Below are 24,759 nucleotides of genomic sequence, written 5' to 3'. Positions count from 1 at the left end.
ATGGTCCTCCAGATAGATTTCAAATTCCTAAACTCTCCATAATCCCCCTCTTTCCTTGGCTGCTTCATCTTTTCTATGCTCTGTCCAAACATACACATCACTCGACTGGAACTACCTACATCTCTCCCACCCTCTTCCAGGATATTCCCTCAGTTAGAACACCTCCCTTGACATCTCTTCTTACTTCAGCCTTTCTGGCAACTTTTCATTTCCCTTCAGTGCTCAGTTCAGGAGTCACCTCCTTCAGGAAGGCCTCTTGATTCCACCTGAGTTGCCCTCCATCTTGTATAAAACATTTATCATATCTTATTGCAAATCCTCACTTACTTGCTTCAGTCACTAGACTTCAGACCACCCCAATGGCAGGGAGCATGGCTTCCTCCTGTGTAGCCCAGGTCTAGTATAGGATATGTACTCAGTAATTGGTTTTAGAAAAGAAAAAGAAACATTATATGAGCTTGAAGAAAATGGGCTATTAACTTATAGCTCTAATCATTAGCCCTTTCTGTTTCAAACTTTAATCCACCACAGAATCTTAAAGAAAAATAAGGTTCACTGGCACAAAAAGAAAAAATTAGGACCTTACTCCACTGTCAAATTAGCTGGGTTTATAGTTTAAGACAACAGATGCATGGTCAGAGTCTCCCTCCCCATCCCCTAACATGCTCCCCCACCAACTCCAGTTTCCAGTGGCTATAATTCAAAATACGGTCAACATTGTTAGTTCTGGCATCCCTCTTTGGAAATCTCAAAAGAGAAATAAATAATGTCCAAGAGAGGATCGACAGTACAGTTGTGTTTTTATAAAGTTAATATGATACTCATGCACCTAGGCAATGACATCTACATAAACGAGAAAAAATAGAAAACCCTTCTGTTTTCCTTGGAGATTCACAAACCCTTATTGAAATGCTATGTGTCATTTGACTGCTTTAAGAGGATATGTAAAAATTGTAATGGTGGTTAAAAATACATGAGAAAGAAGATTGTTACAAAGAAGCTTTAAGAGTGATTAAATTGCATTCAAGCATTTGTCAATTTATTTTATAGATAGTGCTAAACCTCTATTCTCTGTTTCCAGAAAGATTAAACTATTTTTTTTCTGTTTTACAAAAATTGGATTGCTCTGTAAAGAAAGCAAGCTTATTGTACATGAGTTCTGGCAACTAGAGAAAATTATCAGAAGACTTCCCACCCTCACCATGCCTTCAACCCAACCTTGTAAAAAATAAGACATCAAAAATGTTGGTTATTAAAACAATATTCTTCTCAGGAAACTCAATTAACTACAAATTATTATGTTGATCAGGAGAGTTTCAAGACAAACCAGAGTTCCATGTATGTAGTCTATAGCTAGAAATGAATACACAGCACCATCATTCTGCAACACGAAAGAAAGGCAACCAATTTTTTAAAGAGGAAAATGTCCTACCACGACTTGCGTTTGCTGTGTGATCAGCATCAGGAAGGTGAGTCTCTCCACTTGCCATTCCTTTCATGACTTCCCACTGTGAATCTTCTGTGAGAAATGGCTCCCAGCCGCATAAACCAGACTCAAAGTCACATGTGAGGGGATCTGCTGTTCCACATGGAAAACAGGTGAGGAGAAATTAAGTAGGAAATTTAATTCCTGAAACACTGACTTAGTATTAGCCAATCAACTTCGGAGGGCAGAACAATCATTCCACTTTGTAATAAATGTCTTCTGATTATCAAAATAGTTTTACTTTTTCCAACCACAGAGTCTTCCATGTGTTGTCTGAGGCATCATCCTTCTATATTCTTCTACCTACAAGTGTGGCACATTTCATGCTGGCTGGCCATCTCTATTGTACATAGTGATGCACAGTGAAACTAGAGCTTTTCAGAGAGTAACTGATTCATCTGTCAAGACCAACAGGATTCACCTGCTGAGTTAGTAGTTTTAAAAAGATCCAACTGAAAAAGGAGAATGGATTCTGGACACCTGAACAGTTTGAGGTTGGCACCGTGGTATTCATTCTGTTATTTTACCAGTTTCTAAATAAATAAATAAATAAATAAATAAATAAAAATAAATAAATAAAATGCCTAGCCACTTTGGAAGTGCAGGTAAATTAGACATTCTGAACTTTGCTTTTGTTTCCCTCTTAATACACAACTAAAAAGTTGGGAAATACTTAAGTTTCTAAATTGATCACAAAAGAAACCAGTATGGAAGTTCCTCAAAGAGTTAAAAATCTAACTACCCTATGATCCAGCAATGCCCTATGAGGTATTTATCCAAAGAATACAAAAATATTCATTTGAAGGGATACATGTACCTCAGTGATAAACATTGAAGCAGCATTATCAACAAGAGCCAAACTATGGAGAGAGCCCAAATGTCCATCGACCAAATGAATGGATAAAGAAGGTATGGTATATGTGATGGAATATTACTCAGCCATAAAAAAGAATGAAATTTTGCCATTTGCAACAATGTAGATGGAGCTACAGAGTATTACGCTAAGCAAGTCAGTCAGTCAGAGAAACACAAATACCATATGATTTCACTCTTATGTAGAATTTAAGAAACAAAACAGATGAACATAAAGGGGGAAATAGGCAAACTAGGAAACAGACTTTACAGAGAACAGGGTTGCTGGAGGGGAGGTGGGGTGGGGTGGGGTGGTAAACAGATGATGGAGATTAAGGAGGGCACTTGTAATGAGCACTGGGTTTTGTATGTAACTGATGGATCACTAAATTCTACACCTGAAACTACTGTAACACTGAATGTTGACTAGAATTTAAATAAAAATTTGGAGGAAAAAAATGAGATAACTTAAAAAAATAACTAGTTCTAGATTAAGTCAGTGCTTGGGGTTAGTTAGCTTCATAGAGTCCTTACCAGTTTTGCCACCAAACTCATGAGAAAAAAATAGCAAGACTGGGCAATAAATTAGAAATTCTAACAACATGATTTGTGCTTTTGAGAAATTAGTTTTATGTGCTTAAATTCCCTTTGGCTAAAATAAGAATCAGAGTATCAGGCTATCTTAGATAACAGCTTGGGGAATAAATTAATACAATGTAAAAATTCATTTCTACATATCCTTTTCATGCATAAGCTTGTTTATAATACTGGGAGAAGGGGGACAAAATAATTCTTGGTCAGAATACACCCAAAGTTTTGACAAACCTGAAGATCAAATGCTATTATCTTTAGTAATAAGAACAACAGACATGTTACCAGAAGTTCCCATTATGTGCCAGGTTTTTTGCATATATTACCATTAGTCTTTTCAAATACCCTACACAGTAAGTGTAATCATCCCCCAAAGAGAAGAGCTGTTCTAGGCAACTCGTCTGTAGTAAATTTAGTAAATGGAACATCTAGGCTTTGGAATGTCTGACACCAAAGCTTATATACTATGAAGCATCCCTAAACCAGGGATTTCATCACCATATGCCTGCTCCTAACCGTTATTTTCAATTTTAAATAATATGACCAAAGCAGGCTCCAGGGGGCTCAGTCAGTTAAGCGTCCAACTCTTGATTTTGGTTCAGGTCATGATCTTGGAGTCAGGAGATCGAGCCCCACATCGGGCTCTGTGCTCAGTGGGGAGTCTGCTTGAGATTCTCTCTCTTCCTCTCCTCTGCCCCTCCCCCCACCACTCGCTCTCTAAATAATAAAATCTTTAAAAAAATATATATGACCAAATTGACCAGTGTACTGAATAAGCTCACTGTATCTTAATAATGAAAGGATCTTCAAATTTCTATAAACAGGGATACCTGGCTTCATGACCAGATAGTTCATCACTAACATGTCAACTCTTAAAACACGGAAGTCCACTATGCAAGTAACACTGCCACTTAAATTTTCTCTACATGTAAACATTTTAGATCTAAACATTTTTAGATCTCAGAGCTATGCTTGTTTAGACAGTCATATAATGGATAGATGTTATTTTTTTCTTTACAAGCAAATACTGTATTCTCCCTTGATTTCCCCCAAAAATAAACATGAGTTAAGTAGAGTATAATGAGAAGATGTTGTGTATCACTTAATGGTAAATCTATATGCAAGGAAATGCCACTCACCCATATACCTAACTGGAGATTCATTGCTTCTGGATGTATTTTTCTTTACTCAGCTCTGCCTACAGGGTTCATAGGATACTACTGACAAAAAGTTATTCCTCAAAGAAGAGTCTCTTCTTCTGTTTTTTGACATAGACTTAAGCACCAATGACCAGCTGTAACAGTCTCCCTGGGCATCTGGAAAATCCTCTGGTCTAGTTCCTTGGCTCTCTATGAATCTTGCCACTTGTTAAGTGACCTCAGAACTCTTCTAAGTCAGTTGGTAGAGTCCAGACATACATAAGACTCAAAATACATATCTGACCTCTGAAATGTGCTTAATGGTTCCAAATCCTTGGTTTTGGACTTGGTCAAGGAACCCTTCCACCTACTCCCAAGGGTACCCGTAATTCTTCCCTCGAAAACACCTTCCTGGAATAGAAAATCTTCCCTGGGTAGGGTGACCACACTTTATGCCTGTTGTCCTAGCATAATAATTAATACCTCTTTTTTCCCCCCCTCAAGTGTCCCTGTTTGGCTAATAAATTCAATATTGCCCTGTTGGGGGCAATAAATTATATAATAGGACACCTGGGTCAATTAAGCCTCTGACTCTTGGTTTCAGCTCAGGTTGTGATCTCAGGGTTGTGGGATCCAGTCCCTTGCGGGACTCCATGATCAGCAGGCATCTGCTTGAGATTCTCTCTCCCTCTCCCCCGCTCATTCTTTCTCTCTCAAATAAATAAATCTTTTAAAAAATTATATATTAATACACAAAGGAAATAAATCCGTGCAAATAACAATCTTATTCACTGCAGGTGACCACTGAAGTAACAAGTATCCATCCTATTCCCCAACTAGGCAATGGTATGAAATGGCAGTAAGACAGTAAGACCAGTAAGGGTGGATGCAAAGTACAGTGTGACCTGAGTATCACCAAATCCTTCCACAGGCTCTTCACAACTGTGCCCAGGTCACTGAACGGCAAAGATATAAAGACGTCAAGACAAAATAACTTTGGATTGTATGTATGTTGAAATGCGGCTTTAGGGGGAAAGTTGCTTTCTTTCATTATCTGATGTTTCACCGGTTAAAATGTCAATCATTGCACTTTCTGCAAAACATGAAACACCCTGTCCTTTGAAAAATGAAAATTAGTTTTTAAAGTCCATCACCTTAAAAATATGTGAAAGCAAAATGGTGCAGTCATCTCTATAAAAATCTTGGTGAATGGCTCAGCTGTTTTTACCAATCATATTTATTCCAATATACTTCAAAGGACATTTTTTAAAGCTAAACATTCTAGAACTTAACTGTGCTATAAAATATAAATCAAATTTCAGTCACCAAAGTTTAGGTTCTTCCATTAAAATTTCTCTACATAATTCAAAAGGTTTAATGTGTAGTTATAAATATCTGAAGAAAACCAGGAGAGTCAAACACATTCTGACTACTAATAAATGCTGATAATACCATATATGATAAACAGTAAATATTTATAAAGTCTAAAAAATCATCTATTCATATTGTAAGTAGAAGGTATTCATCACAGTGATTTTGATTATTTGGTTGCTTTGAACTTTCTGTGATTGTAGAACACACTTCACTATTTCTAATCAGAGCATGAGAAATGCCACTGTTCACAGTTTTAGTGAAATTTTGCTGAGTTTATCAGAGTAATATTTTAAAATTATGACAAAGCTTTCTCTTGCATATTTAACCACTGCAGCATATTGGCAGAAGAAAAAACATTCACTGTGGCAGCTGAGAAAAATTCTTCTGGATCTTGAAAATTAAAATATTTATGAATCCTCTAGTTCAGAAATAAATCAATTTTCTATTAGAAAAATGTATGGGAATAAATAGTGAATGTTCCATTCAATAAGCATATACTAGATCTTAATATGATATCATATAAACATTTTGTTAATATTTATTGAGAAACCACAAGGATCTTTTCTCCCATATAGCCTTCCCTTGCGTGTGGGAAATTTTTAGCATACTTTTCTTTTTCAAAATATAAAAGACATTCAGAGACAGCATCACAGTAAATATTCAATGCACTGCATTGGATTCTTGGTTTAAGCTTCTTTCACTTGAATATTGTACCAACTTTTCCTTTATTTTTTTCCAACTTCTCCTTTAAAGTGTCACCATTCGTATAGCATTTTATTTTTTTTAACTTTTTAAAAGATTTTATTTATTTATGTATTTATTGAGAGAGGGGGAGCGAGAGAGAGAACACAAGCAGGGAAAGCGGGAGAGGGGAAAAAAAGAATCTTAAGCAGATACCACGCTGAGCATGGAGCCCGACTAGGGGTTCGATCCCAACCACCCTGAGATCATGACCTGAGCTGAAATCGAGTCGGATGCTTAACTGAGCCACCCATGTGCCTCTATATTAGCATTTTACATGCTTTAAAAAAAATCCTACAATTAAAAGAACTTTTTCTCCTCCAGAACTTCCCACACCGTTTGATTTGAACACAGATCTGTCCATCTTTCCATCTTTTTTGGAACACACAGTCTTTTTCCATGTCATAATTGAAAGATATATATACATATTTTAAATTTTTGTGGTAAAATATAGATGGCATAAAATTAACCTTTTTAGATATTTTAAGTGTACAGTTCAGCAGCATTCAGTACATTCACACTGCTGTGCACCCATCACCATCCTCCATCTCCAGAACTTCATCTTTGTAAAGTCAAACTCCATACCCATTAAACACCAACTCCCCATCTTTCCCTCCCCCTCTCCCCTGTCAACCCCCATTCTGCTTTCTGGCTCTATGAATTTGACTCCTCTGTGCACCTTATATAAGTAGAATTATACAGTATTTGTCCTTTTGTGACTTATTTCATTTAACATCATGTCTTTAAGATTCATCTATATTGTGGCATGTGTCTGGAAATTAGGGATATTTTACATGTAAATTATTCAGCTAGCCAATGTATACCCTTAGATATGTTTGGAACAAGGTGTATTTTAATTATTTTATTAGAAATATGTAAAGATACATTGCAATGCAATGCCTTTATTTTATACAGGAGCATATTAATAACTGTTGAAAATCTAGTATTCAGAATCATGCAATATTTGTCCTGTGACTGGTTTATTTCCCTTAGCATAATGACTGCATTTGCATGAGGTATCTAAAATACTCAAACTCCTGGAAGCAGAGAACAGAACAGTGGTTACCAGGGGCTGGGGGGAACAGGGAAAGGGCGAGCTGTTGTTGTTCAATGGGTATGAAGTTTAAGTCATGCAAGATGAATTAATTCAGAATTCCGCACAGCACCCAGCCTATCGTCAACAAATACCGTATTGTGCATTTATTTTTCAATTGTTTTGCAATACTTTCATTTAAGGCTTTGTTGAAAATACGGCCTTTCATAAATTATTTTCCGACGAGGCAGAAAAGGGGCATAAGTAGAAAAAAAAAAACCTCACTTATCTGTTCACTAACACACGTTCAGCGGGACCGTTTTTCACATTCATTTAAACGATATATTTGCCGCTAAAGTGCTGTCATAGGTGTATGAAACTCCCACACAAATCTCGATGATAGGGACTTCTAGGGTCGGAGTGGCGAAGGTTTCCTGAGCAGGAGCATCCAGCCTGTTTACAACTTTGGCAGGTGATAGCTTCCACTCGGGAAGAGTTATAAGGCTTCTGACAAGTTCTGCAAAACTGCTTGGACTGCCCTGCACACACCACACCTGGGCACCGTGCCATCGGATGCTGCACTCCTTGCAGCGATAATCACTATTTTTCTGCCATAAGGACTGGAAGCGCGAGTGCGCTTCGCCCGGCTGGGGTCTCAGGGGTGACCACCTCTCACGCGGGGGGCCGGCTCCCTGAGTCACCATCACCGCGGTCCTGGGCCCTCCCACCCATCTGGGCTCTGAGCACCCCAGCGCGCACCGCGGGGGCTGCCCCTCACCCGCGTTCGCTCGCCCGGGTCTCGCCCCCTTCCTGGGGGAGGTCGGGTCGGGTGGCAGAAGGTCAGGCGCGAGCACACGGCGACCGCACGGGAAGCGCTTGTGGTGCCGGCCGCCGCTAAGGCAGGGGGCTGTCCTGCCCGAACGCCGAGCCGCCGCCGCCCGCCCTAGCCGCGAACGCCGGGCCGAAGTCGCGGGCGGTGCACAGCAGCGTGCGCCGCCCCAGCGAACACGACTCCCACACCTCGCGGCTCGGGTTCACCGGCAGAGCCGGGTACCCCCTGCTGGGGCCGCGCGGAGCACTCACCTGCGGCTGGCGGGCCGTGAGCTGCGCCCGCCCGCTGGTAGCTGTCGAAGTACCCGGCGGCCCCCAGCTGCGCGTAGGCCAGTGAAGACCACGAGGCCGCGGAAGAGGAAGCGGGAGGGAGTCCCCGCCCAGGTGCGCCCGGCTGCCGGGCCCGGGGCGGCCAGGGTGGCGGGCGGAGGCGGAGAGCGGTACGGGTATGAGGACGGGTATGGGTGCTGGGCGCTCGCCGAGGTACGCTAACCGTCTGGCATCTGTCCCAACGTGTGCGGCCATACGTGTGCCCCACCAAGTTAACAGGGCAAATCTCACGTTAAGTGTCCTTACTCCAGAAAGAAGGGACACAGAAAAACTTCTGGAGGTGAAGGATAAAGATCAGGTGTCTGCGTATTCCAAACTCAAATTGTATACATTAATTATGTGTATTTGTTGTATGTCAATTATACCTCAAAACTTTTTTTTAATTTTTTTAAGATTTTATTTATTTGACAGAGAGAGACACAGCGAGAGAGGGAACACAAGCAGGGGGAGTGGGAGAGGGAGAAGCAGGCTTCCCGCGGAGCAGGGAGCCCGATGCAGGGCTTGATCCCAGGACTCTGGGATCATGACCTGAGCCGAAGGCATACGCTTAACGACTGAGCCACCCAGGCGCCCCAACTTTTTTTAAAATTTATCATTTGGTAGTATAGTGATGCTCATAGGAATTAGTTCCAGGATATTTAGCTTCTGTGAAAGATCTCTGGATAGTTTGCCTTAAGTCTACTTTTTTTTTTTTTTTAGATCTTATTTATTTGACACACAGAAAAAGCGCACAAGCAGGGGGCAGGGGCAGAGGGAGAAGCAGGCTCCCCACCAAGTAAGGAGCCCCATGTAGGGCTCAATGTGGGGCTTAATCCCAACCGGGATCATGACCCCAGCGGAAGGCAGACGCTTAACCGACTGAGCCACCCAGGCGCCCTGCCTTAAGTCTACTTTTTATATGCCATCTGTTTTCCCTCTCAGCGGTTTCTTCATTTCTGAAGGTTATTTGGCACAGTGCTATGCAGACGAACCACCTGAGACATTGTTAATAGGCAACTTTTGGTTCTGTAAGACTGTGATGTAGCCTGAGGTTCTGTAATTCAAAAGAGCTCCCAGGTGATGCTAATGCTACTGGTCCACAAAGTATAGTAGCAAAACTCTAGCAACACTCCTTTTCACTTACCAATTAACTGCCTCAGAGAAGGCACGGGGCTAAAGGCTGTCAACTACTTCTGTTTAAAGTATCTAGAATTAGGGGCGCCTGGGTGGCTCAGTCGTTAAGCGTCTGCCTTCAGCTCAGGTCATGATCCCGGGGTCCTGGGATCCAGCTCCGCGGGAAGCCTGCTTCTCCCTCTCCCACTCCCCATGCTTGTGTTGCCTCTCTCACTGTGTCTCTCTGTCATATAAATAAATAAAATCTTTGAAAAAAAAAGATTTTAAAAAAGTATCTAGAATTAAGAGGCACTTGGTAGTAAAAAAAAAAAAACACCTGAGTGAATGTGCCTTTCGGGAAAAGCACGCTGACAACAGAATACCAACTAACAATATCCATTACTGAGTCTCCAGTAAGAACTCCTGGTCCTATTCAAACTGCATATATGAGCTACACTGTCCTAGAGATCCATCCTAAAGTGGGATAAAAAGGTATCAAAGCATGTTTCATTCACTTCATGAACTTGGTAATTCTGTTCATAAGAAGAGTTTGCATTACAAATTCAATTTGTAAAATACAAATTTAAAAGTATGTATAGAATCAGGGCACCTGAGTAGTTCAGTTGGTTGAGCACTGAGGTCATGATCTCAGGGTGGTGAGATCAGCCCAGCGCTGGGCTCCCCACTCAGCACTGAGTCTGCTTGAGATTCCCTCTACCCCTCCCCTTGCTCTTGAACATGCACGTTCTCTCTCTGTCAAAGAAAGAAAGAAAGAGAGAAAGAGAGAAAGAAAAAGAAAGAGAGAAAAAGAAAATGTTTTTTTAAAAGTATGTGTAGAATGTTTCAAAGTGGTTTTAAATTTCAAAGGGAAGTTTCTCCTATTTAGTAATAATATATATGAGCATGTGAATGTATGCACAAATGTATTAAATATCTTAGTGCAGAAAATAATGTAATTTTATATCAGTTCTAATAATTCCATTGCTATATAAATCATTTCCTCAAAACAAACATGATTGTACAAATATTGACATGAAATACTCATGTTGGCATCAAAATATATAGATATATATGCATCAAAATACATAAATGTTTTGTAATATGCAACATGGCTACATTTTCATATCATAACTGCTATATGAAGTTGATCTCAATCAAGCAAGCATGCCAGGTTTTCTTTGTTCAAATGAAGTTACATAATTTGGAAAATTTAACACACTAAGTAACACTATTTGTTGATAAGCATGGATATCTGTCCCTTCATTCAAAAAAAGCAAATAGCAGAATGATATCAAGATACACTCCACTGGAAAAATCTTCAATATGTAACCAATGAAACTTCAACAAAGGAAGAGAAAGGGGAAAATATGTTCAAAATCAAATGTTAAAATATCTATTAATACTCCAGGTAGAATTTGATTAAGAAAACCAATTAGGGGCGCCTGGGTGGCTCAGTCGTTAAGCGTCTGCCTTCGGCTCAGGTCATGATCCCAGGGTCCTGGGATCGAGCCCCACATCGGGCTCCCTGCTCTGCAGGAAGCCTGCTTCTCCCTTTCCCCCTCCCCCTGCTTGTGTTCCTTCTCTCGCTGTGTCTCTCTCTGTCAAATAAATAAAGAAAAGAAAAGAAAACCAATTAAAAGGAGAGCATAAAGAACCCTTGGTGGGGGAATGTGTCAATATGTACAATTGAAAAGAGGAAATATATTTACTTTCAGCTGTTGAAAATGAGAATAATGCAAACTATTAGAAAGGTGAATCTCTCCAAAAGAAGTGGACCAAATTGTTTGTAAGAAATTTTCAAGCATAGAAAAGAAACTGACACTCATATTAGAGAAAGTAAACTGTCCTCACATGTTTTTTTGAGTGAAAAAAGACAGCACCCAAAAATTCCATTGAGATATTAGGAAGTAGATTATCTTGTTTAAAAATAGTGTTAAAACTAGGTGTCTGAGTAATTAATGGAATTGCTGCTTACAAATAGGCAGAGGATTCCTCCTTGGCTTTCCCGTCTCCTCTTTCCTGTATCCCTTTCCATTGCTTTTAATAAAATCCTTCCCCATCAACAGAAGCATTTTGTACAAAGAAGTTTTCATTAAAAAGGTGACATTTAGGGGCACCTGGGTGGCTCAGTCATTAAGTGTCTGCCTTCGGCTCAGGTCATGATCCCAGGGTCCTGGGATCGAGCCCTGCCTCAGGCTCCCTGCTCCGCGGGAAGCCTGCTTCTCCCTCTCCCACTCCCCCTGCTTGTTTTCCCTCTCTCGCTGTGTCTCTGTCAAATAAATAAATAAAATCTTTAAAAAAAAAAAAGTGACATCTTGTTGCAATATTTTTCTCTTGTTCAACAAAACACATCACTAAAATAAAACAATGCACCAAAATAAATGTCAAATTTTTAATAATTAAGAAAACCCACTTGTTTGTGATATGGGATTTGGATTCATTTAGTTAGGATCCATCGTTTTCAAAGAGACACAAGTATTTTAGTTGCTAAGTTACCTCATATGAGTACCATCATGTGGGTTGTAAATTAAATTATATTTCCTTTCAAATACAACTAGGTTTGAATAATAATGGGATTTCTTGTCATCACTCCTATCAAAGACTCTCCATAAAAGTCCTAAAAAGCAGGTGTTGGATCTAAATTTTACCCAGTCATGAATACCAACCGTGGCCGACATGATTTCTATAGTCATCATGGCTGCCTAGAAGGCAGTGACAGCCCTTCTTCTTTAACCCCTCCCCACAGCTTTCTACATAATAGGTCAGAATGGAAGATGCCCTATACCTAATAAAGGTCAGCAATCCATAACATATGTCTCCCAAGGGAAAAGTATAAAGAGGTTCCCTCTCCTACCCATTTTCCTCTTTAACCAAAATACACACACACCACAATACAATTATTCATTGGTTGACCAAATAGAATTTGCAGTGTTAACAAAAAGCACCAAAGCTTATATTAGCATAGAGACCCCCACAAAGAATAGTGCTAATAGCTGCAGAATGAGAATGTGCATTCATTTCATGTCATACATATTAACTTTACCTAGCTCAAAGCAAACACTCAAATCCAACCACGGTCGTGAAAGTGAGCATGTGAACAAGTAAACCATTAATTCACTTACAGCAAGTTGCTGGGTCTTCATCACTGTCATCAGAACAGTCCTGCTGCGAGTCACAGACCGAGTCTTGGGCAATGCACTGGCCATTGGCACAAGTGGATTCATCTGTAGGACAAAGCCTTCTGGACGGGGCAAGTGCACAGGCATAGACCCAGAGCCGATCCAGCCCAATAAAACCTTTCTGGCTCAAAATAGTCCCTTCCAATATAATCTTCAAAAAGCAAAACATGAACAATGTTTGAGTTTATGACCTCCTTTCAAAGACCCCTCCAAAAAAAGAATAATAGATATTTAATAATTACTGAGACAAACACCTGTTAAAAGAGCCAGCAAATACAATCGACAAAGGTCCTACTCGGGGAAACCTGACTCACAGGCGTAATTGATCTGAATGGAAAAAGCCCTACATTTAAGAAAGGTCAGCAATCCATAATATATGTCTCCAAAGGGAAAAGTATAAAGATATGGGCACAGTAGATCCCCTGAGGCCTCTGAGAAACCACACATGATCCAGTGAAATACAACATGCCACTTAAAACACTGGCTATGTCCTTCCCTGCAAACTTTTCATTTGGGCATCATCCTCATGGCTCTCTAACATTCAGGGAAAAGAATAAGCATTATCACTACTTATACACCAAGAGCTATAACTACGTCTGGTTTTTAAACTACTGAAATTAGCGTTGGAATGCAGGCAGGGAAAGGTTAGGCAAATAGTAAGGGACACAACAGATGAATAGAAAACTTTTTTAAAAGAATAAATATAAAAATCTATTTTCACAAAAGAAGAATTTCTCTAATAATCAAAGAAGTGCCAATTAAAAGAAATAAATCTCATTTTCTCCAATCAAATTGCTAGTTTTGGAGGTATACAGCATTAGCAAGTGAAACAACCGTCCTTGCTAATCCAATGTAAGATACTATCAAAGTATTAATATTCCTTGAGGTTCCACCAAGAGCAATGGTTGGCTAGCATCAGAGAGAAGGAGAGGCATGAAGAGCTGACTCTACCAAATATCTAATTCTCTGCTGTCCAATATGGTAGCCACAGCTACAAGGGGCTCTTTCAAATTAAATTAAAATAAGATTAAAATTCAGTTCCTCAGCCATACTGGCCACATTGCAAGTGTTCGACAGCCATCCGTGGCTATTGGCTACCATACTGGAGAGCACAGATACTTACATTTTCCCTTATGACAGAAAATACTATTGAACAGCAATGAACTAGGTGTTGTTTGTGTGTAAATAAGATACTAGGAAGAAAGACTAATTCCTTTTAGTTTTTTCCAGCTGAAAGTTTCTGACTAGATTTTCTCCTTTGCAAAAATATGAGGAATATATATATATTTGTTACGAATTACTTAAGTTTCAGTTCACAAATATATTTAACAATTTACTCTAGAAGATGTTACATTCAAATCATATCTAATAATAGGAAAACTTTGTACACTGCTGTATACATTCTCCATAGTGAATACCAGAGTATAAATATGTATAAATTATTGGACCTACAGCTGTATATTTTTATAGCAGCAAGAGATCAGATATGCAAAAATGATGTCAGCTCGGGTTTCAAAAATTGATGAGTTTAAACTTAGATTTGAAAAAGGTGCTATTATTGAAAGTTAATTATATTTAATATGCACTTGGAAATCTAGAATAACTCCCAAATTACTCTCTTTATATTTTGTTTTATCTTTTAGTTAAATAACAAGACCAACTTTAATATTCAGTTTATGTAAAAGGATGAAACTCCAATCATTTAGTACCTCTTTCAGAAGTTTTAAAGATAAATATCAGCTTAGAAAATTAAAAATTGTGTCAAATATTAATTCAATAGGCTATGATATAAACCTCAACTTTGCTGTGCTTAATACAAAAATGCTATGGTTCACAAATTCCAATCTCAGCAGTAAATGGGATTCTAAAAATCTGCATGGTTACAGTCCAGTATCATTTGGGTTCTCCTTTTTAGCACCTAGAAAAATGTACATATGTGGTATTACCATAAAGGAATGAAATTGGTTTCATGAGCCACACGTACAATCAGTCTTATTATTTTACACTCACAGTCCAGCATAAGCATATTTACACACTCTTTATACAACAAAAAAATAATGGAATTTTAAATAAAATACTGCACTTCAAAAATAAAATTATGAATAGCAATTAATAATACCACCTATTTAAATGTTGATCCCACTGACATTACTACATTTTGCAATGTTGCTATGATATTAGAAAAGAAGGAAATGATGGGCAAACATTTAATATGACAGCTAAAAAAAAGTTATCAGATATATTTTTCTGCCCAATCTCAACTCTATATACAACACGAAATCCCAAGGTCATTTTTTTAAGAGACCATATTCCCACCAAACATACGTATATTTCGGATATATCTTTGCACAGGTAGATATAACCGTGTTTTATAAAGACAAGAATTACTGTCTTCAAAACATTTCTATAGTCTTTACTGGTTTTTAATACCAATTTATTATTTATCTGCTTCATAATGTCATTTGCTTCCTTGTTTGCAACGCATGGTGTTGGGGTTGGAGGGGGCTAGGAAGCGAGCCCATGTACAGTGAAGAAGCTTTATACAGGAGTAATGTGGCTGGGGAAAGGCTAAGTACAATGAAAAGAAGTCGGCAATTGCTCTCTCCAAATACACAAATCTACATCCTTAATTTAAATCCTAATTTAAATTTAGCAATGGGTGATAAAATTCACTACTGCAAAGCTACAAGTTAAACTTATGATATAAAAGAATACTTGTTTTTCCATTTTGTACCTTAAATGTCTTCAGGCTTTCTGGTATTAACACCTCTGCTTTCACCCATTTTCTGTCAGTTGATGTGTTGTATATCCAAGATATTTCTTCTTCCTTTGATTTAAATGAAATGACATTACTCATTCCCCAAATTCTACTCTAATATTTCCATATGTGCTCTCTCAATTACATTTCAGTAGAATTTACCCTATCTGTACCACATGAAGTACTAGGAAGCCTAAAGTATTGGTAAAAAAGTATATAACATTTTTTAAAGGAACAATAAAATGGAGGCAGGAAAGGATGAAAAAGTAGAGCCCAGAGGATATTTAGGGCAGTGAAAATACTCTGTATGATAATATATGGTGGACACATGTCATTATACATTTGTCCAAGCCCACGGGATGCACAACACCAAGCAAAACCCTAATGCAAACTATGGACTTTGAGTGATAATGACATGGCAATGCAGGTTCATCATTTGTAACAAAGGTACCATTCTGATGGAGGATGCTGATAATGGGGAAGCTCTGCATGTGTGGGGACAGGAGGAAAATGGGAAATCTCTGTACTTTCCCCCTAATTTTGCTAGGAACCTAAAACTGCTCTATAAAAACAGTCTTTAAAAAAATAAGGAAATAAATCATATCTATATAGTAAAGCTGTTTATTTTTTTATGATGGAGAGTAAGGACAGAACAAACATTTGAATGGAATTTTAAATAAAGTACTTCAAAAAGACAATTCTCAATAGAAATTCATAATGCCAGCTACTTTAATGTTGATCCCAATAACATTCCTACATTTTATTATATTACCATGACATTAGAAAAGAAATGACAGGCAAACACTTAACATGAAAGTTTAAAAAAAAATGTTATCAGATATATTTTTCTGCACAATCTCAATTTCTATATGTATTTTTTTCTATGGGAGAATTCATTCTAAGTTCCAAACAATACAGTTATTTTCTGGAGTTTATATTTCTATTTGACTCTCTTATCATTCTATCAAAGACCTTCTTGTGCCTTCTAGAGCATGCTATGTCATGCATCTGTAAAATGATCATTTTCCAGTTGGCAAAGTGTATGGAAAATTATGTTTCTACTATACACTATAAGGTAAGATACTCAATAAAAGTCTATAATGCAGTCCAAAGTTTTGCCTATGTTATTGTGCTTTATGATTTACGACCATGCTTTTATGCTCTGGAATACTAATTTCTTTAGATTCTATCAAACATGCAAGTTAATTTGACATTTCCCTGGGAAAGATAGACCAGATTGTTCATAATATTTATGCAATGGATGCATTGATTGTTTTCATGTATCAGTATAGTGAAAATGCAGAGTGGCATAAATATGTCTCAGGTTGAGCTCTGAGACTGTGCATATCCTCCTTCTACTGTGAGATAGAAAACAGCACTGGAAGGTGACATCTCATTGTAATTCAAATGACACATGACACTTAAGACTTTTTCAGACTCTCGTAAGCATTAATCTCTCAGCTTTGCTTATTTCATTCATAGCCAACATTTTCTAAAAAGGAGTCTATTTTCAACTTAGTCCTTTACCCTCTGATGTCTGCTCCAATTTCCAAGTCTTAAATATTTCAGAAGATAATCTAAACCTGTGAAACATCCATGGTAGACATCTTTTCAGCTGAGAGCTTCTGGGTCACTTCAGGATGAACCGGAGTTACACACAGTTGGGACACACAACTAATTTTTCTTTCAATAATTTCCTATGCAACTATGCAACTTCAGCTATTTAACTTCGAGACACTGACATCCTCCACAGATGCTTTAAGTGACACTGCTTGGTAAGTTGCATTCATCATGTCCCTTCACTTTCATCTTATGAAAATAACTTAGAGCATTTGTGCTCTTTTTTCACAATGACTTAATTAATTCCCCTCTGCTCTACTCGAAGAAGAATGTGTTTTCATTTTTTTGAAAAGTGAGCAGAATTCTTTCTAAACTTAAATGACTTTTTGTACCCTAAGTTAATGGTATGTTATGAAATACAGATTTTTCTATCACATTTTCTTGTCTGACAACAAAAGTAATGAAAAAGAAAAAGAGTTTACTCCTACTAAATAAAATCAGCTTTTATTTTATTCTGTCCTCCCTCTCAGACTCTTACCTAGTTATTTTCAACAGGTGGCAATGTAAGAAAGAAACCCTCAGCTCAGAAAAACCTTTCAAGTGATGTTTTAATTTTCTATTATCTTAAAATCAATCAATCAATCAATCAACAAAAATTTTTTAAGAAGTCTTTACTCCCCTCGACCAGGATCAATAATGCTTAACCAAAGGTACCAAATTCCAGATTGTTGTTTTTGTTCTTTTTAAACTACTTTTGAGGGGCACCTGGGTAGCTCAGTACGTTAAGAGTCTGCCTTCTGCCCAGGTCATGATCCTACGGTCCTGGGATCAAGCCCCGCATCAGGCTCCCTGCTTGGTGGAGAGCCTGCTTCTCCCTCTTCCTGTGCCCCTCCCCCCTACTCATGTTCTCTCTTGCTCGTTCAGCACTCTCTCTCTCTCAAATAAACAAATTTTTTAAAAATTAAACTACTTTTGATTAAATGCGGGAACAGGAACATGTACTTTGGCAAAGACATTCCTTCGAGAAAAGCTTATTATGGCCTTTAAAAACAGTCTCATACAAGAAAAGATACTTTCTATGGCATTTTCTTCACTGCCCCAGCTATGTGTTCTTCCTATTTGCCACTGGCAATTTGTAAAATATGTAAAAGGTACCACAAGCTGGGCACCCCACTATCCTTGGCTCACTGACATGGAAACTGCCTTCAGGATAAAAGATAGGCTGTTGCTATGATTATTATTTTATAGATGATAGAGACCTAATCTCAAGGATGGCTATATGGTACAAACTAGAACTGTTACACACTTAAGCTGACCCTAACAGAGAGTCAACTTTTTATTTAACAACTTGCCTTTCACCTGTGTTTTCTACTTCTCAAGTTCTGATGTCTTCTGAAAATAAAGAAAACTACCTTTAGTATCCTTACAAGGTATTTCTTGATTTACTTGCTCATATCCTAAGGGTTATTTTCTTTATTCTATTCATGGAAGATTTAAACAATCATTTTCATCAAGAGCTAATTTTCTTAAAGGATGGGTTTGGAGTCCTTTTTAACTCTGTGATAAAACATCAGCTTATAATTTAAATGTATTTTGATGCAGATTTTGCATTGGTGACCAATATGTTATATATTATATGTAGAGATCAGAGCAAATAGTATGTAAGAAAAAATAGGATATTGCCTTGCAGAATACTGGGTAAACTAATAAACCAAATATCACTCAGTGCTGGTTCTGATTAATACATTAGATCAGTTCTCCATGATTACCTTATTTTCTTATATATGATGTGGTATCTGAAGTCAATTTGTTTATAATCTTTTCTTATACACTCCCAAATTTACAATCCATCACTGATGTTCAGCGTAGATTAAAATAATCTTTAGGATTAGGATATATATGACACAAATGTCTACTTAAATTTAAGATAACTCATTCAACATTCAGTGAATATTAATTACCTGTCATGTGAAAAGTACTATCATATGACCATATTTTTTTTAAAGATTTTATTTATTTGTTTGAGAGAAAGAGAGAGCACAAGCAGGGGGAAGGGATAGAGGGAGAAGCAGACTCCCCACTGAGCAGGGAGCCCAATGTGGAACTCGATCCCAGGACCCTGGGATCATGACCTGAGCCAAAGGCAGATGCTTAACCAACTGAGCCACCCAGGCACCCAGGACCATATATTTTTTAAAACACCTTTAACTATAATATAAATTCAATGAGATTATTCTAGTGTAAAATACTATCACAAAAATGCCACAAAACTATAACATAGTTACAGAACATTAGAAATTGTGTCTCATCCATGAAAACAAACAAAATGTATTAGGCCATCTAATGAGCCTATTCATTCAATTTCATGCTTTAGAACTCTGTGAATGTTCTGAAAAAGAAGAGGTAGAAGAAAAAAGACTGGACATGAAGAAAATGATACAAAAGAAAAGAGAGGGGTGATGTGATAGAACTAGGGGGAAAAAAAGAGAATTCCTCTTGAATTTTCACTTCTCCCAGTAATAGGCAAGTAATAGGTCATACCTGAGGTTTAATTATGATGGCACTTCAGACTTCAGAAGCAAATGGAACAGAAGAAAATGTTATTGACAGATGGTTAGTGATATTTGGTAAGAATAGATGATAAATAACCTTTTGTTGGAAAATGAATCTGGCCAATGTCAGAGGAAGTTTTAACTGGATTTATTCAAAGCATCTGAAGCCAAAAGAATCTTGAGTTGGATGTTTTTACTGTCTTCCTTTTTCCTGTCAGAATTCCCGCAATTATTGTTAACTGTTTCCCATTGCTAGAATGACTGCTATTTACCCCTGTGATTTTTTATTTAACTTCTATCTATAAATAAATTTTCTTCACAATAGAAATTCTCAAAGTGTCTCAGATATTTTTCCACTTGTGGAGGATTGTTTTCAGTTAAATTTAGGTATAAAAGAAAAAAAGAAAAAAGCTTGGATTTGTTTTATTTGCTAGCATTACCACTGCAATTTTCATTCAACCCAGTGAGCCATTTTTTTCCATTCCAATGACTCATTTGTTTGTATTTAATCAGTAATTATCAGTCTCTAAAATTATATCTACTAGTACCATAACAAGGAATTTGTATCCATCATAATTACAGGTCTAGTGATATATGGATCTAAAATCCAAAACAGATCCATCAGAATGTCAATACAGAGCCAACAATACAGAATCTCAAATATCTCATTTTTATTAGACCTATAATTTCTTTAATATACTTCCATGAATTTTTAACAATTTTAAAAAATAATATTGTACAAATTATCACATTAAATTTTCTACATGACAGTATTTTTTTTAAGTAGCCTCCATGCCCAGCATGGAGCCCAACACTGGTCTTGAACTCACAACCTGAGATCAAGACCTGAGGTGAGATCAAGAATAGGACACTTAACCAACTGAGCCACTCTGGCACACCTACATGACAGTAGGTCTTAAACCTGGTTCTTTAAAAAAAAAAAAAATGTTTTATTTATTTACTTGAGAGAGAGAGAGACAGAGATAGCTAGAGAGAGAAATGAGCTGGGAGGAGAGGGAGAAGCAGGCTCCCCGCTGAGGAGGGAGCCCGATGCAGGGCTCGATCCCAGGGCCCTGGGATCATGACTTGAGCCGAAGGTAGACGCTTAACCGACTGAGCCACCCAGGCACCCCATAAAACAGGTTCTTAATATTTCTTCTCAAAGGTATACTAATAAAGTCAAGTTAAAGAATACCTAAAGCCTACACACAACTGAGAAATAGAAACACAAGTTGCCAAAATAGAAATTTCACTTATTCAATGAATTTGAAATAAATATAAGTTTCTTCTCACCTTACTATTGTACAGTCCTACTCTCAGAACACTGTTTTCCATGGAATAATAGAATTGAAGATGGCAGCTCTTGCCCAGGCAGTGACACACAGAGCTATTTAAATAAGCCCTGCTGTCTACATGGTTAAGAGTAGAAGTATCCTTAGCTCCTACCCATATATAATAACCTGAAAAATGAAGGAAAAGGAAGTAATTTAGAAAAACTTAGCTGCTTTCTGTTTGAACAAAATTCTTTTATTTATGGACTTTTCAAAATCAGGCTTGAAACACTAATATTTTACTTAAAGGGATAGGATGTTTTATTTATTTACTGATTTATTTATTATTATTAGAGATATGATGTTTTAAAATGATTATGTCAACTACAAATTAAAAGTTTTCATTTCCATATATGATTTTAAAATGCATTGATATCTGCTCCTAGTTCCTGAAATTAAGAAATTTCAACTCAATATTCTTTTAAAAAGATATCTCCTGATATAAAAAATCTCTGTGCTACAAAATTATCATCATTTTCTTTAAATGTCACAATGCAATCTTTCTTTAACCAAGAATTCCTCACCTTTCTTCCCAGAATTCTTTCCCCTTTTATTTTTTCTACTTTTTAGTTATAGAAAAACCTTTATAGTTTAAGGGAATATAATGTAAACATTATAATTAAATTATATATAATTAACATATAACATGTAATCAAAATCTCTTACCTAACCACATGGAAGTATCAGATACCACAGTCCTATTAAACTGCACGTATGGATATTGTAGTACGTAAAAATATTATCAATCAACTTTATCCCATCTGATACTTAAAACAAATTTGCACGGTTCTTAAATTTAATAATATAGACAATGCAGAGATACAAAGATATTTCTATGATTTTACAACTTCACTTTTCAATAATAAAGTTTTTCAATGGGTTATTTCTGTGTAAGTTAGTATATATTACTGTAATTTCTAAAAACTATGAATTTAAATTAGGTAAAACTCTTATTTACTGAGAAATATAAGACTTTAAGCAAAATACCATTTTAAGTTAACACTTTGTATCTAACGAAACACAAAGAAATGATAAGATAAAGACACATTTTTACAAAAGCTGAGATAGATCAATTTCAACATAAAATATCTCAAAAGATAAGGAAAGAACAATTCTACCAAGTGATGAGTAGGGCTGAAACCACAGAACTCTGGAACTTTGAGACCAGACCCAGGCTGTGGTAGCTTAGATTCTAACTTGAATGTTGCAAACAAAAGCTGGAGGAACAAACTCTCTCAATGAAGTCAAAGATTAAAGTTGGGGAATCCTGCTCAAAAACTAAGGTGGAAAATATACCAACATTCACTACCTTGGGCTGTGAGTAAGTGACAGGATGTGCTAAATTCCAAGCATTATCACAAAGTATGAAACCCTAAACTAGTACTGTTTCTAGGATTAGTCTTGGGGAAAGAGACATGAGAAAACACCTGGACTGTTCAGCTATTAATAACAAGGCTTATATTAAAAAGAAACAAATTTACCACCACCTTACTAACTGGAGTTTGACCAGAAACTAACTGACCTGTGAGAAGAGAAATATCAACTCAAGCAGGCTTTAGCCTTCCACATGAGGGGAGGAAAATACCCAGATCCAGCCCCCTCCAGCCTTCTCACCTAATGTTGGGGGAGGAAGCACTTTTAAAGGTCATGTAACAGAGGAACAATCTCACCAAAAGAATGAGATCGAATCATAGTACTCTAGAATGTTTCTCTTCCTCCTTACAACTTACCACAACTCACATAAAAGGGGGTCCTATATAATAATAGGTAATACTATCCAATGAACTGTAGGTCTCAGACATAATTTAAGGTCTAGGGAAACCCAAAACAATGGGTAAGACAAAAACAAGGATACCAGATGAAATTTTAGCCTCACACATCTACAGTTGTGGCAAGCAGTAAAGAGTCTAATCTCTAGCTACATAAACATAATAGGTCATGCTAAACCTATTGACCTTAATTCCCTTTACATAGCACATCATGTTTGCCTTTCAACAAAACATTACAAAGCACACTGAAAGGCAAAGAACAAAAAACATAGTTTGAAGAGAAAGAGCAAGTATCAGAACCAGACCGAGATATGGCAGGAATGTTGGAATTATAAGACTAAGAATTTAAAACCACTATGAGGAGGGGGAGGAGCAAGATGGCAGAGGAATAGGAGACCTAAAATTTTGTCTGGTCCCAGGAATTCAGCTAGATAGGAATCAAACCATTCCAAACACCTACGAACTCAACAGATCTAAGAAAAGAATAGCAACAACTCTCTGAACAGAAAAGCGACCACTTTCTGGAAGGTAGGACGTGTGGAGAAGTGAATCTGAGGCGATATTTGGGAGGAGAGAAGGCGGGAAAGGAGGCCTCCGTCGGCCGCTTCTGGCAAGTGATAGAGCCGTGGAGCACAAAATCAGAACTTTTAGAAGTTTGCTCCGCTGGGGGATGTCGCTCCAGTGGCTAAGTGGGGGGTGGAAACCTCGTGGGACAGTGTGGTCTCAGGACCCTCAGGGTCACAGAAAGACCGGGGGTGCCTGAGTGCGGCAGAGCTCCCAGGTATCGGAGCAGGGAAGCCGGCTGCAGAGGCGGAGCCCAGGCGCGGGCTCTCAGCTCGGGGTTGCCATAAACCGTGATCCGCGGCACAGTCAGGCCACTGCTCCTCCAGCAGGGACCCAACAAGTGGCAGATCTGGGGAAACTCACCTTCCTCCCCAGGAGGAGCAGCACAGGAGCCCACTGCAGGGATCTGCTGGGTTTGGAGACTCCACACTGAGTGGGGTGCCAGAGATAGAAACACTCCGTCACAGGCTGGGTGAGCACGGAGTGCAGCGGAGACCGGGGAGACGGGAGTGACTGACTGCTTTTCTCTGGGGGCTCAATGAGGAGTGGGGCCCGAGTTCTCGGTTCGTCCAGGGCAGAGATTGGGAGGCTGCCATTTTCACTCTCGTCCTCCAAAGCCATATGGAAAGCTTGCAGGGAACAAAAGCTCCGGAGAGCAAACCCGAGCAGATTACTTAGCCCTACCCGGCAAGGGCGGGGCAATTCCACCTCTGGCAAAGACATCTGAGAACTACTGCAACAGGCCCCGCCCCCAGAAGATCAGCAAGAACAGCCAGCCAAGACCAAGTTTACCAATCAATGAGAACAGCAGAACTCCAGCGCTACAGGAATACTGCATATAGAATTCATGGCTTTTTTTCCCCTGATTCTTTAGTCTTTCAAAGATAACTTTTTTAATTTTCTTTTTTTTTTCCCTTTTTCAACCAACATCTTATCAATCCCTTTTCTAAAAATACTTTTTATTTTTCATTTTTAGAGTCATATTCTATCCCTTCATAGTAGTTAACCTTATTTTTGGTATATACATAAGTTGTTCTCTCTTTAAAATTTTGGGATACAGTTTCTTCTAAGAGACCAAAATACACCCTAAATATCTAGTGTATGGCATTGTTCTAGTCTCCTCCCTAATCACATTCTCTCCCCCCTTTTTTTTAATTCCTCTTCTTTCTTTTTCAACCAAATTCTTATCTAATTAATTCCTTTTATAAAATCTTTTATAATTTTCATCTTTACCGTCATATTCTATCCCTTCATCATATTTACCTTTATTTTTGTACATATATAAGCTTTTCTTTCTTTAAAATTTTGGGAGGCACTTTCTTCTAACAGACCAAAATATGCCCAAAATCTAGTGTGTGGCACTGATCTATGCACCAGCCTGATCATATTTGCTCATATTCTTTTTTTTAAATCTTTTTCTTTCTTTTTTTTTTTTTTTCTTTTTTCTTTCTTCTTTCTTTCCCTTTCTTTTCCCCGGGTTTCAGGTCTCTTCTGATTTCTTTACTATATATTTTTCTGGGGTCGTTGTTACCCTGTTAGCATTTTGTTCTCTCATTCATCTATTGTCCTCTGGACAA

The 24,759-nt window shown here is 37.9% G+C and overlaps 1 protein-coding gene across 1 annotated transcript in view; it reads right to left on the bottom strand.

Moving 5' to 3' along the window:
* LOC145721356 (MAM and LDL-receptor class A domain-containing protein 1-like) overlaps positions 1-24,759 on the bottom strand; it is a 107,327-nt gene that overhangs the window by 75,507 nt on the left and 7,061 nt on the right. The window contains exons 3-6 of the mRNA XM_081818906.1: positions 20,812-20,978; positions 15,383-15,475; positions 12,592-12,799; positions 1,433-1,576 (exon numbers count right to left, since the gene is read on the bottom strand). Coding sequence (XP_081675032.1) covers positions 1,433-1,576; positions 12,592-12,799; positions 15,383-15,475; positions 20,812-20,978 — 612 coding nt within the window. The remainder of the gene's footprint in view (positions 1-1,432; positions 1,577-12,591; positions 12,800-15,382; positions 15,476-20,811; positions 20,979-24,759) is intronic.

This window comes from Leptonychotes weddellii, chromosome 5 (assembly GCF_054177405.1).
Source record: "Leptonychotes weddellii isolate Sample4059 chromosome 5, ASM5417740v2, whole genome shotgun sequence".
Lineage (NCBI taxonomy): Eukaryota > Metazoa > Chordata > Mammalia > Carnivora > Phocidae > Leptonychotes > Leptonychotes weddellii.
Note: the sequence above shows the minus strand (reverse complement) of the source record. Positions and strands in the feature narration are given on the sequence as shown.